Source organism: Impatiens glandulifera, chromosome 1, assembly GCF_907164915.1.
Source record: "Impatiens glandulifera chromosome 1, dImpGla2.1, whole genome shotgun sequence".
In the NCBI taxonomy this organism is placed as follows: Eukaryota; Viridiplantae; Streptophyta; class Magnoliopsida; order Ericales; family Balsaminaceae; genus Impatiens; species Impatiens glandulifera.
In genome coordinates, this window is record NC_061862.1 from 92,558,161 (window position 1) to 92,572,993 (window position 14,833).

The following is a 14,833-nucleotide window of genomic DNA, read 5'->3' on the forward strand; positions in this document are numbered from 1 at the left end:
GACAAATAATACAGAATGAAGTCTTTTCTTTATATACCCCACTTTATTTTTAAAATGTTATTTTAATAGAAAAAGGTCTTTCTTTACCCTACGTTACTCATTTAACCGAGGACTTTGTGTGAAACTTAAGCAACTCGGTTGCTTCTATTAATGTCATTTAGAGCTTGTTTGATCTAGCTAGGATTATGAATTTAAAAGCTTTTCATTTATTTATTTATTTATGAAAAAACATATTTTTTGAGATTATTTTTATTATAAATTATTATAAAAAATAGAGTAAAGGTAATTTAATATTTTTAATGATTATTTGAATAATGAATTAATTGATGATAAGATTAGTGATTGTTTGAACCCGGTGCATGTTTAGGAACCTTCCCCATTATTATCAATTAAAGGTTTTTTATATTTAAGAAAAAAACTTTTAGATACTTTGTACATTTTATGGGCATTATAGTCAATATTAATACACAAGAGAATGTATTTAAAATATAATGCATGTTATAAGCCCAATACAAGTGAACAACACAATTAGACTTGGTGAAAAAAATGACTTTTAAAAATATGTGGATCATGTAACTTTTAGAATGCATGTTAAAAATTTGTATTTGATTTTTTTTTTTATTAATATTGTGTAATGATATGTTATTTCAATATATATAATGATTCATATTGAAAGAAATAAAAAAAATATATTATTAATAAACTAATTGATAAAAAATCAATAGTACCAAAAAAATATTTTTACTTTATCAAATTTAGTAGACTAAAATATTAAATGTTGATATGATTGCAAAAGGCTAACACATATATTTATCTTTAAAGTATATATTTTATTTTATATAAGTTATTAATATACTATTTTTTTAAAGGATCATGTAATTATATTATGAAATTGATAGTCTTTTAAGCACGAGGACAAAAACATTATATTTGTGAAGAAAATCACACAAATAATACAAAATTAACGTGCGCGGAGATCTTTCAAAAGGGCAATGAGCTCTCTAACTAAATTTGTCGACTTCCCACATCGAACCTCATATAATGTTAGGATAACATTGTGAAGGATCTACAACGGTCGTTTGAGATTGTTGAAAGTTCTATGATTTCTCTCAAACTAAATTACCCATCAGAAAATAATGAGGATACAACCCCATTGTTTCAGGCTCGCAAATCTACTTGTCTCAATCCACGTTTCCCAACACGCACTAATGATTCCCGGCTTAGCTCAATGAATACCCGTAATACTCCAAAGAAGACTCCAAATACTAGCGACACCCTTACAATGTAAAAAGATATGAGGGGTCGTCTCCACATCCTTAAGACACACACAACATCGACTAACTAAGATAAAATCCTTGCACATACATCTATCATCATTTAGAATACAATCGTGGATCGCACTTGGAATTAAACAAATTCCATTAATTAAATGGAAATGATATTTGGGCTAATGAAATTCACACCAAATTCAAATGTGAATTAAGTGTGAAATTAATCCAAATGAAATTCACATGAAATTCAAATGTGAATTAAAGTGAAATTAATCCAAATAAAATTCACATGAAATTCAAATATGAATTAAAGTGATATTAATCCAAATGAAATTCACATGAAATTCAAATGTGAATTAAAGTGAAATTAATCCAAATAAAATTCACATGAAATTCAAATGTGAATTAAGGTGAAATTTTATCCAAATGAAATTCACATCAAATTCATTGTGAATTAAATTTGTTAATTGTTACAATTAACATAAATGTCTTGAATGAGGCAATTAACAAATGGTGTTAATTGCCATTGTAACTACAAAATATTTATTGTAAGATGTAACTTGCAAAGATGATGAAAAGGCAAGCAACGATAACCGTTGGATGAATGGATGATGAATTAGCGACCGTTGGATTAAAGAATTGATTATGAGTTTAATTTTCAACTATAAATATCCATTCACGTTGTATTCCTCTCCACACATTATCTTATCACTTCTCTCTCTAGAATTCTAAAGTCTTTCCTTGTTCTTGTGAGTGTTCTTGTGAGTGTTCTTGTGAGTGTTCTTCGAGTTTCTTGACTCGATCATTTCTGTGCGAAACCCGGTGATTGTGATTCAGGTACTTTTGTTTAGTTCGCTGTTGTAGTAGTTTTTCTGTGCTAAATCATTGCAGGTTCCGTTATACCCTAAGAAGCAGCCACCGACGAAACTCTCCAGTACAAACAGGAGACGGTGAAACTGTTTTAAGGGAACTGTGATTTCACAGGCCTCAGAGCAAACTAAAAGACTTTTCTTCATCTTATTACATAATTTGTTGTATCTGTTTTATTATCATTGTATTATTTTCATATATTATTTACGTGTAATTTTTACGAGATAAGATTACCAACACTCCACACACAAAAAATATCTTATTGGAAATCCTAGACTCCCAAAATCTCCTTCAAGCACAACTCAATTGAAAAAACTCAATAAAAGAGATAATAACAATTTCCCACATCAAACTTATACAAAATTCTCAATCGCATCGTATCCTAGTTCAACGAGACACCCTAAATTTTTAAATAACTCTTTAATATTATCTATTTTGACATCCACCCTTTTATATTTATAAATCAAGATGATATTTTTCAATAGCATATTATTATAATTTTTTTATTCGTATATATAATTTTTCTTTTTATATATATATTATATCTTGTACTTTATTAAATTAAAGTTATACATTTAAACTAACTAAATCATCACATGCAAGTTTCAAAATACATAAATAAATATACATTTAAATATATTAAGTTTTGTATATATAATTTTTTAAAATGTTTATTATATTTATATAATTTTAGTATATATTTAAAATTATTTATTAATTTATAATTTTAGAAATATTAAATTTTTATTTTTTAAAATTTTTATGCAATATGATATAAATGATAATTGTTTAAACATAACGACAAAAGCAATATAAAACACACGTTATCACCTTGTTACCAAACAAAACGGGATTAACAGTTAAGGACCAACAATGAAACATAAGTAAAAAATGTTTACCAACGAACAAACATAACATAAAATCAATCTTTAACGAGTTCAAAGATTTTCAAGAAGATCAATGAATTCACCGATTGCCTCCACCGATTTTTCAGAAGAGATCTCGTCAATTATCATAATAATAGCATTGTAGAGTAAACACACCGGTCAACAATAATCAGTGAACGTCATATGGTTACTTTCAAGTCAAATAGTCCACCATAAAATAATCGAGATGCGAACTCATTGACTCAATCTGATCGAGCTCTCGGTTTCTATCCAGACAATCCAACAATCGACGATTGACTCAGACATCACTCATTCATTGTCAATCATATTCCAAAGTAGGATTCAAATCGCAACCACTCCTTTACAATGAAAAAACAAGTGAATTGTCATCTCCACCTCTTCACAACACATTTTACAATGACTAACCACAATGTATTATTTTTCATGCATCAATCGTTAGTCAAGATATCTCCATTCTCTATCCAAAAAAATGAGATTTTTGAAGGGAATTTGGAATCCGACAACATCTCCCATAAGAAGTCATATGGAGCAATCTATACAAATAATGTGTAACAATGTCCAATCTTAAAAGAATCAATATCTTGCCGACGTAAAATATCACGCAAAGAAGGAATCACCACCTTACGCTCCACAAATAGTAACATTCTTTTATATAAGAGGACTTCTCTATCATTAGTATTCTTCTATATCTAATTTTACTTGCGAAACTATTCGAACGTTGATCGAACATGTCCTTGACTAATGCATTTCTATAGATCGCTGCTAAAGCGAGTGTTGGGAATGACAATGCAAGGCTTTTAACACTACAATAAACATTGTCTCATAATCTGGTCAATGAGTCATCGCTAAACAAAAATTTGCATTGTCCACGAAAAGACTTTTACATGGTAGTGACGTCTCTCTAAACACTACAACCAACTAGTCGAAAGCTAGTTTTAGTGAACCATCCAAACCAATCATGTCCATACTTGTATCTAATCATATTAGCCCATAAATAGTTAGGCTCTTAAGAGATCTATTACACCATTTTGATAAGATAGCTTTGTTAAATGAAACCAAATCTCTAATTTCCAAGTCCCTTGATCTTTGACTCTCTTTACTTTACCCCAACTCACCAAATGATTAAAGGAGGACTAGGAGGATCCCCAAAGAAATTTACACATAATTCTTTCTATCTTCATTGGCACCATTAAAGATATCATAAAAGTAGGCATAGAAGCCAATGCACTTTTGATCAAGACCAAACGATCCCTTTCAAAATCATCTTGCTCTTCCAAATAGGTAGCTTTCTCTATATTTTTAAGATAATTGGGTCCTAGGAGGCGTGGGAGCGAGCTCTAACACCAAGAGGCATACTGAGATAAGTAGTGAGAAATTTACCAATGCCAAAATCCAGAACACTTTCCAAATAAGTATTCTTCCTAGTTGAAATAGAGTCCAAGAATAAATATTAGATTTACCGATATTGATTCGCTGTCTAGAAGATACTCCGAACAACCATACAATATCTCGCATATGCTTGACATTTCTTTGTGTGATTTGTAACATGCACAATGTATCGTCAACGAAGAGAAGATGAGAAATGATAAAAGTAGACGTCCATGCCCCGCAATTCACTCCTTTGACGAGACCAGTTTGTTTAGCGAACTTCATTCTAGAAAGTGCTTCCATTACAATGACAAACAAGAATGGAGAAAATGGGTCACCTTGTATAATACCCCCATGAAATTTCAAAAAACTCTTTAGGACATCTATTCACAATCATAGAGAACTTAGTCGTCAAAACGCAGAATCTAATACAACCAATCCGCTTATTCCCCATTTTTATTTTACCCATTACATCAAATAAAAATTCATAATTCACATAATCATATGCTTTTTCAATACTCAACTTAATAAATACACACTTACCCCCCTTATAATTTGTCGAGTCAATGCATTAATTTGCGATAAGTGATGCGTAAAAAATTGCTAATCTTTGATAAAAGTCATATGATTAGCCAAAATCACAAATTCAATAACACGCACAAATTGTTCGCCAAACATTTGGATATAATCTTATATAACGACGACACAAGACTAATTGGTCTAAAATTCTTTATATTTATGATTCAGGGAGCCACACGGATTAGACAAATTAATGTTGACTTCCAACTTTTATCAATGGAAGAGAATAAGAAAAATGCTTTAATGATATCTTATTTAAGGAATGAGTACGCCTTTTTAAAGAATGATAATGTAAATCAATCGCTTCATGTCTCGATTGATATGATAGATTGAAAGGGTAGCTTGTGTTATTATTTAGTTAGAAGTCTCCCTTTCGTTATCTTCTGCTCCTTGTAAAATAAGTGAATTTATCCCGTTGAGGCATGATTTTTTTTGGATCGGAAACAAAAAACAGGAAAAAAAGTTACTAATTCCCTTTTAATTTTGGTCTGATGGTTTGATTCTAAATGATTCTTTAAACAGATGATTGTAGAATTGCATAGTACTATCTGAAATCACTAGTTCACAATCGTTAAGAATACCTTAAACTGAAATCGAGTTAATCACATTATTTATCACTTGCGTCTTTGAAACTATGTGATTTATTTTGAATTCCTATTCCCTTCTCTTAGCCAAATAGACCTACTATGTTGTCTCGCCACGATCCCCTCTTCCTTAGAGAGATCTAAAAGGTTACTTACCAAATAAATACGAGAACTAATTTCTAAAGCTGAAAGATCCCATATCTCTTCCACCCCATCAATATCATTTATCTTATTACATAATTCATTAATATTTGCACAAAAATATTGTATGTTCCCCACATACCAATTTCTCAAGAGCTTCCTCAAGTTCCTCAAACTTGTAAAAAGATTCGACGATGGAAAACCCGAGGGTTTCTGCTTTCCCCACCACTCTTGCACTCTCGGCAAAAAATCAACCTTAGTCAACCACTTATTCTCGAACCTGAAGAGACTTCACGCCCTAGCCACCTCTTTACTAGGCAATGGGGCGGTTCGGGGCGGGAAATGTATTTACCATCCCCGCCCCGTTTTTATTTCGGGGATTTTTTTAATACCATCTTGCCCCGTTCAGTTTTGTTCGGTTTCGAAGAATCCCCGCTGGGCACCATTAATAAAATATTTTAAAAAATAAAAAAAATTATACAAAAAAATTATATAAACGTTTTTTTTAACATAATATATTGTAATATATTGAAATTTTATATTATTATAAAGAAATAAACTTATAACTCTTATAAAAGATAGTGAATAAATAAATATATTGGTGATTTAATATATTTAATTACGTTTATAGTGTTCGGGGAACAATTGGGATGAGATCGGGGCGGGTCGGGGCGGGGGTCACAAATATCATCCTCGCCCCATCTCCATTCGGTTTTGGGAAAAAACCATCCCAAATAGGGCAATTCGGTTTAGTTTTCACGGGGCGATTTTAAATTTCCATCCTTACTCTTTACGCTCGAGCATGATAGGTCGATGATCCGAACAACTCCAAGGACCTTTTGGAAAATATTTGCCACTCTCCGAAAAACCAATTCACTATGAGAAATATGTCGATGCGAGATTGGACCAACCTCTTCTATTGCCTCTTCTAAACGTATACCTCTCTCCTTCCAACGACAGATCAACAAGCTCAATATTATCGATAGTGTCAGAAAACTCACTCATTATGTCGGTGAGTCTTTTAGCCCCGGTTCTTTGAGACGAGTCTCTCACTTCGTTCATATCACCCGCAAAAATGATTGACAAATCCCATAAACATGCCACTCTTGATAATTTGTTAAAAAACTCCGATTTTATATTTTGGTTATGGGTAATAAAGAATAACGTTTCCTATTTAATTAATAAAAAAATTAAGAAATAATAAATTACACTTGTCCTATTTTATTTTGTTTTCTCAATGGTACAAATTGAACTTGTTCCCTCTAAAATTGAAGTGAGAATATTATATTATATATATATATATATATATATATATATATATATATATATATAAAAAGAGAAAGGGGATAAAGTTGTAGGATAAATTTTTTAAAATAACTAATATTTTAAATAGTTAATTAAAAGATTTATAATTTAAGACTTATTTTAAAATGTAATCATATTTTAAGGGTGGAGGCATGTATATTATATATATATATATATATATATATATATATATTAAATGTCATGTTTTATCACAAATATTAATATTATTTACAATCAAATTAATTTTAAAAATCTAGTTGAATATACTTGGTTCATTTTGGCGATTCTTTAGACCATATTGGGCACACAAAACACCATAATTTACAATAAGATCCATACCAAAGCCCAACATGGGAAAGTCAAAGAAGAATACCATAACAAACAACAATAGCTACCAATTCTCAATTCTTCAAAAACAAGAACCCTAAACAATGCTCATTTGAGTTCATCATCAAGATATCGAATGTCTACTTGCCCTGCTTGGTTTGTTCCTACTTTTGCCCCTTCCGACCCCATCGAAGTTTACCAAAGTATAAAGCTTTCCAAGCTGCTTCGAAACCGACCCCATAAATGATTTCCTCGGGAGTGGAGGCTTCTCACCTCTGATCGTGGTTGTAGAAGCACTACTCCCGGAGGGACTACTATTAATAGTCCCACCATACCTATTTATCGGCTTCTCAATTTCGTTCAATCTCATTTTCATCTTCACTAACTCGAACTTCATATCTTGATTTTCTTTTTTCAATGTCAAAAGCTCCTTATGTTCTGCTATGGAACTTTCTCCGAGAGGAGTTACATGCGCATGAACCATAGGAGATTGGTCCCCGCTATTCCTGACCTCTTGGAGCCTTTGTTGCTCGTAATATAGGACTTGGACTACCGTTTGGACTGGGAGCCTCTCGTTTTGAGCTGCATGGGCACATGCCTCCCGAGATAGTTTTTGGCAATCCATCACGCCACATACTTTCTTTCGTTCCATCTCAGTCAAGGCCGGATGAGCCTAAACACAAACACCAAAATTAGGTCATTGTTATAACCTAAAGCTAACATGTAACTTTACCTTCAAGTAGATATCTATAGCCCTATACATTCCATCTTCATTAATCTTTCCTTGTTCTGGAATAAGCTCAGCAATGTCAATGAATTTGTGCACTTGCAAGTTCCTATCAGATGCAATCTCTGCAATATAGCTTTCCATTAGCCTTACAACCTTCTCCATATCATTTGGGCGAGGAGATAAGAATTCAATATCGTTCTCTTGTCCTCCCCAACGTGACTCGCCCATTTCAAACTCAAGAAAGTTCGACATGATCCTTTGAACCGTATCAACATCAAAGAGCGTGTCTCCTATAATTGAGAACGAAGGAATCATGAGATCATCGAGGACAGCTTGGCCCAACTGTAATCCCATCCTCTTCTCTAAGTCTAACCTACATGCAACCGTAGTCTCGAGATGGATGGCAACTCGGAGGAGCATCGATAAGAAACTAACCGACAATGTATTTTTTTCTCTTGGAAGGAGGCTTACTATCGTTTCGAGAACCACCCGTTTTTCGTGTTCTTCTTTCACTTCTATTTTCTTCCTCGCTTTCCCGAATTCCTGATTTTGAACATTGCAATATACCAACCATTTCAAAATTTGTATGCATAAAGTTATCTTAGAAGGATTTCTAATAATTTGTTTTAAACTGAACTTAGTTGTACACAAATTTATTTATAGTTTTCATCCTAATGGAACTCATAACTAAAATTGCTAGGAACTATGCCCATTGTCTATATATATGAAGGACTTGTTGGTGTTAGTTATTTAAGATTACCTAAATTATCATATCTTTATTATATATTTACATTCTAATATCAATTTATACAAATAACCTAAATTTTTATAACCTACATCAAACATTTTCATTTAAAATAACTAGATGGTTATTCTAATAAAGCTCAAAGTTTTTCAAAATTGCAAATGTCTATCAAATAATGAACCCATTACTTAAATGTTGTAAGAGTAATTCCAATAGTATACCCTAATCTACTTTTTTTTTTTATGAAGAATTAAAATATTTAGAGCATTTTAATTATAAAAAAATGTGCAGTTTTAGACCTAAGTTCAAATTGTAGCTAGTTTTCCTGGACTCTCAGGGACAAATCCAAAATATGAAATTGTGGTGGATTTAATAAAATTTAGGTTTGGCTTAGAATTTTTTTTGAGTTATGAATAAAATTGGTAGATTAACATAAATTTTTACATATTTTTGAGAATTAGAAAAATAAATACTAAACTAAATTAAAAAAATTAGATGATTTTATCACATTTTAATGCTTACCCTGATCCTTTAATAGTTAAATTTAAGTACAAAACAAAATCTAAACTTTTCAAAGTATCAAATCAGTTATATTATTATGATTAGTTTTGAAAGAATTAAATATTTGAATAGTTGTATTATTATTATTTTAAAAATGATAGATTTGATGAAAATGATTAAGGATAAGAGATTCTCACCAAACCTCTAAGTGACTTTTGGGCATAAAGCATGAGGACTGGACCAAGTGCATATGGTTTAAACCCTCTTGCTATCATTGCAATAATCACCCTCTGAAAAACATCAATCTTTAAAACCGTCAAATCCTCCGCCCACCAATCAACCACCGGCCGGAGATTGTTACCCAGAAACAACGGCGAACCATGAACAACCTCCGACGGCTGCAACTTGTTTGGAGGACTAAATTCTTTGTCTTTACAACAAGCTATATCCGTAATAGTGTCTATACATCTTCCCACCAATTTCACCTCGTCCGCCACCGGCTGCAGATTCTCCGACGAATGCAGAACCGATAGTGAACTGGATAGACTCTTGAAAACGACATCGTTTAGGTAAGTCTCCGTCCGTCCGACGAGATTCCCGATGGAATATTCTTCAGTCATATCCAGATATTCTGCAACGCACCGGAGCATTGCTATGTTCTCGGTGCCGATTTCGAAGTTTATGCAGTAACAGAATTTCGCGGCGAGCTCGAACGCTTCCGCGCCGCCGGGGACGTTGGTTAGGTCGAGATGGGTGAGATCGGCGTCCGATGATTCTGATATCATTTTTCTTATGTACCCACTTTTGGAAACTAACGGAAACTGCAATTTTGGGTTTTGAATAAAAACACAAATCAATTCGCATGAAAATTGAGAAACCCATTATCAAGATTCACCTTGTGTAAGGAGAAAGAAACTCCGGCGACATGAACAGTGACATCACTGGGGATCTCTTGAGAAGAAATCCTGTTCCAACAAGAGAACTATTAGAGAAGATGAAGAAGAAGAAAGCTAAATCATTTGAAAACTAACCATTCACTGGTTCTCTTCATGGCAGTTGAAAGAAAGTCTTTCTTTTTAGCAGACATGTCTACAGGACGATGATGATCAATATCCACGGCGACGGCCAGGGGAGAGATTTAACAGAGAGTGTTCTTTCAATAGAACCCATTTATTCTTGTGGAGAAAAAAAAAAGTATGAATGATCAATCAATGGTTGATGAGAAAAGAGTATGAACCAGAAGAACTCAAAAGCTATGATTTTACAATAATAGTAATGTTTTTTTCATGTCTTTTTGCACATGGAATTGGCCTAGCCTATCTGTCTCATGGTCCATTAATTTTGAACTTGGTGGCAATTTTGGGTATTATGTGACGAAAAGAGGGGCAAATAGAAGAAGAAAAGGATGATGGTGTTTCCATATTGGATGTGTGGTGGTGATAGTTTTAGGGTTGTTATAGCCAATTCCTCTTCAATCTTCATCCACAGCCATTTTATGTTTAATAATGCTCATTTTGGGTCCTTCCCGACCCAGGGTTTAGTTTTATTAACCAATAAATTATAATGCTGGCTCCAGTGTGGAATTTCTTTCTTCCAAAATTCCAAAAATCGTAGCGCGCCATTACACTACCGTCTCTTTGTATTCTTATTACCCACAAAACCCAGAAAATGATCGCGCGCCTATCGTTTGGAGATTCAAACCTTAGTCATCGTTCACCTGCGATTTATGTTCTACATTTCCGTTAGCACTCTTCAAGTCGCATTTTCGTTCTACATCAAGTTCCATTCTAGTTGCCTTTCTTCCAATCACTTTTCCGTTCTACATCAAATTTTGTTCTTCAATCTCGAAATGGTAAGAAATGTTCATTTTCTAAACTACTAACTACCTTTGTTTGTTTAACTTATGACCTTCTGTGATGTTTAGAATTTAGATAAACAAATGATGGTATTTGATGCATCGAAGAATAACGAAGCCAAAAAGACTAAGAACCAAGCAAGGAAGAGTCCGAAGAAAGCAAGAAAAAGTCCGAACGAATCTAAGAAGAGAAAGTTCTCTTAACAACATTGAAAGGTAACAATCGATTAAAAAATTTTAGACAATGAAATGAAAGGTTAGAAATATTATACAGTGACAGTTAGAAAAGTTTAGGTTAGAAGACATTACAGTTTAAAATTTAAGACATTACAGTTTATGTTATAAGACATTATAGTTTAGACTAAATAACATTACAGTCAAATTAAATGACATTATAATTAAAGTTAAATGACATTACAGTATAAGTTATAAGACATTACAGTTTAGGTGATAATATCAATTTAAGTTAAATGACATTACAGTTTAGGTTAAATGACAATACAGTTCAAGTTATAAGACATTACAATTTATGTTATAAGACCTTACAATTTAGGTTATAAGACATTACACTTTAGTTTATAAGACATTACATTTTAGTTTATAAGACATTACATTTTAGTTTAAATAACATTACAATTTAGGTTATAAGACATTACAGTTTATGTTAAATGACATTATAGTTCAAGTTAAATGACATTACATTTTATATCATAAGACATTACATTTTAGTTTATAAGACACTATATTTTAGTTTAAATAACATTACAGTTCAGTTTTAAAAATATTACAATTCGGTTTAAATGTCATTACAGTTCTGGTTAAATGACATTATAGTTCAAGTTAAATGGCATTCATGTTAAATGACATTACAATTTAGGTTATAAGACATTACATTACATTTTAGTTTATTAAATATTTTTTTTGCAGTTTGAAGGTATATATAAGAGGAAAAAAGTGAAGGTATCAAAGATAAAAATTTCTTTGCCTATGCCCCACTTCTTCCATTCTCGTTTCTTCCATTCCCACAAGTTAATAATTGACATCTTCTCAAAACTTGATTGTAATGTTTTCAAAACTGGATATTGATTTTCCTTCTTTTATAGAGTCAGGTAACTAAGAGGAAGTTTTCTTCACTTCCCGCCCCTCTTCTTCCATTCCCGTTTCTTCCATTCCTGCGAGGTAACAATTGTTATCTTCTCAAAATTTTATTATAATGTTCTCAAAACTGGATTGTCATTTTATTTCTTTTACAGAGTCAAGGTATCGAAGAGGAAGCTTTCTTCACCCCACCTCTGTTTCTTCCATTCATGCAAGGTAATAATTATCATCTTCTCAAAACTTGATTGTAATGTTCTTAAATTTGGATTGTCATCTTCTTTCTTTTACAGCGTCAAGGTATCGAAGAAGAAGAATTCTTCACCCCTGCCCACGCTTCTTCCGTTCATGCAAGGAAATGACCTATTTCAAACATCCGAACTTCTTCAAACGACCTTTACAAACTCGTCTGACAACTCCCGAACGTTCAGAAAGAGGTTGTCAATGCCATTGGGTTCAGCTCCCTCATGTCCTTGGGTATCTTAAAATGCCCATTCAAATTATGTCATCACCTCTTGAGCAAGTTCAATGCTAGAAGGAGTGCTATAATGTTGAGTAATTGGGAGATGTTAAAAATCGACAAAGCAGCCATTTCGTGCATACTAAACCTCTCCAAAGGTGACGTCGAAATAACGGAGTCTAAATGATAGAAATCTGATGGAGCTGAGTACCTCCAAATGTTGAGGATTTGGAGGAGCAGATGGATGGGGAATGATAATGGAGGAGCTCCTACAAATCTATCCATGTTAGAGAGAATAATAGAAAATAAAGAAGTGTATGCGACTTCAAGTGTGATTATGATGTATATGTCATCTCCAGTTTTTTTGTAGACAACACAAAATGCATAGTACAAATAAAAAAGGATTCTTAATAATTGTCATTTTAATGTGTTTTAATTAGCATATATTCTAATGTGTTTTAACTAAATTAAAAAATTCTTATTAACTAAACTGTAATGTTTTATAAAATGAACTGTAATGTATCATAAACTGAAATATAATGTCTTATAAACTGAAGGGTAATGTCCAATAAACTCAACTATAACCTCTGATAAACTCAAATGTAATGTCTGATAAACTAAAGTGTAATGTATGATAAGAACTGTAATGTATGATCAACTCAACTATAATGTCTGATAAACTCAAATGTAATATCTGATAAACTGAAATGTAATGTCTGATAAACTGAAATGTAATGTCTGATAAACTGAACCGTAATGTCTAATAAACTGAACTGTAATTTCATTAAAACTGAATTGTAATGTCATTTAAAGTGAATTGTAATATTTTATAAACTAAACTATAATGTCATTTAAACTAAATTGTAATGTTTCCTATTTTCAACATTACATATTTAAAATCCTTAAATCATTAATGGATATAGATAGAATAAAAGACCCGAACTGGTACAAGTTCATACTAAACACACTAGTTGAAAGTATCAAGAAATGGCAGCGAACGAAGCCTCATATTACCACGGATCACTCACACGTTTTTATTGGTAATTGTTTTATTTATGTACATATCATATCATTGCTCCTTAGTAGACACTTAAACATTTTTTTAGTTATTCTACATGGACATGGTAGAAGATTATACCGTCCATCATAATTATAAGAAACTGTTTCCCATTTTGTCATGTTGGGATGATAAGGTGGTATATGAGAGAAGAAGGATGGAAGAGGGACTTGGAGGGTTTGGACTTGGGAGATTGGTTGATAGAATTCCACTCCCGGCTCCGGAGATTCCACTCCAAACTGTGGAGAATGAGGTTCGGCCTGAGTCTTTAACTTTGAGAGGGATTAAGAGGGTTCAACCTGATTTCTCAAATTCGAGTAGTGTTGGTGTTGCTTGAAATAGAATGACAGATACAATAATGTAGTTGACACATCGCAAAACTTAATGAAGCACTCAATCATGTACGAGGCACACAACATTAATTCATTTATTGAATTGTGTGTCCATCCCTTCATCGACACATTCTTACAGAGTGACGTGTTGAAGACAAGTTTGCTAGAAAGGCTGAATAAAGCAACTAATGACATTCCGAAGCCTCAATTGTCCACACCAAATGAGGACCAACAAACTCCTCCATTCGAGCCCCGTGAAACTATTATTTCAATTCATGAGCTTGATGAAGATCTAACAATCACTGAGTCTCTTTCTATGGAAATTCCTAATCATCCTCCAAAATCAGCTCTGACGAAGAAGATAACTCCCCGTCCAAGGAGAAAACGGCCCACATTACTAGTGAGGTTGAGATATCCATTTATTATAGAAAGGCGAGAGGATAAAACTATTGACAATAAGGTTGTCGCTCTAAAGATTGGCATCAAGTGGCCTGGTCTTCTAAGATTATTCATCGACACTAGTTTATCCTTTGATTGGCATATAAGAAAAGGTTAGCGACTTGTGGTCGGATTCGGAAATACACGAACATTCCTAATATAAATTGTCCTCTGTGTGGGGAATGAGGAGAGTATTGACCACCCCTTTGGGGATTGTCCATTTTGTCTATACTATGGGGTAACTTCGCTAAGAACATGAATATCTCT

General features: G+C 32.7%; 1 protein-coding gene across 1 annotated transcript; it reads right to left on the bottom strand.

Annotated features, from left to right (window-relative positions):
- Positions 1–7,330: 7,330 nt before the first annotated feature.
- On the bottom strand, positions 7,331–10,661 carry LOC124919308 (BTB/POZ domain-containing protein SR1IP1-like). Its single transcript, XM_047459533.1, has 5 exons — positions 10,361–10,661; positions 10,225–10,294; positions 9,527–10,150; positions 8,087–8,626; positions 7,331–8,026 (listed from the first exon to the last, which is right to left on the bottom strand). Exons 1-5 carry the CDS (start codon positions 10,414–10,416, stop codon positions 7,478–7,480), a joined length of 1,839 nt encoding a protein of 612 aa, XP_047315489.1. The 5' UTR covers positions 10,417–10,661; the 3' UTR covers positions 7,331–7,477.
- Between the last annotated feature and the right edge of the window lie 4,172 nt (positions 10,662–14,833).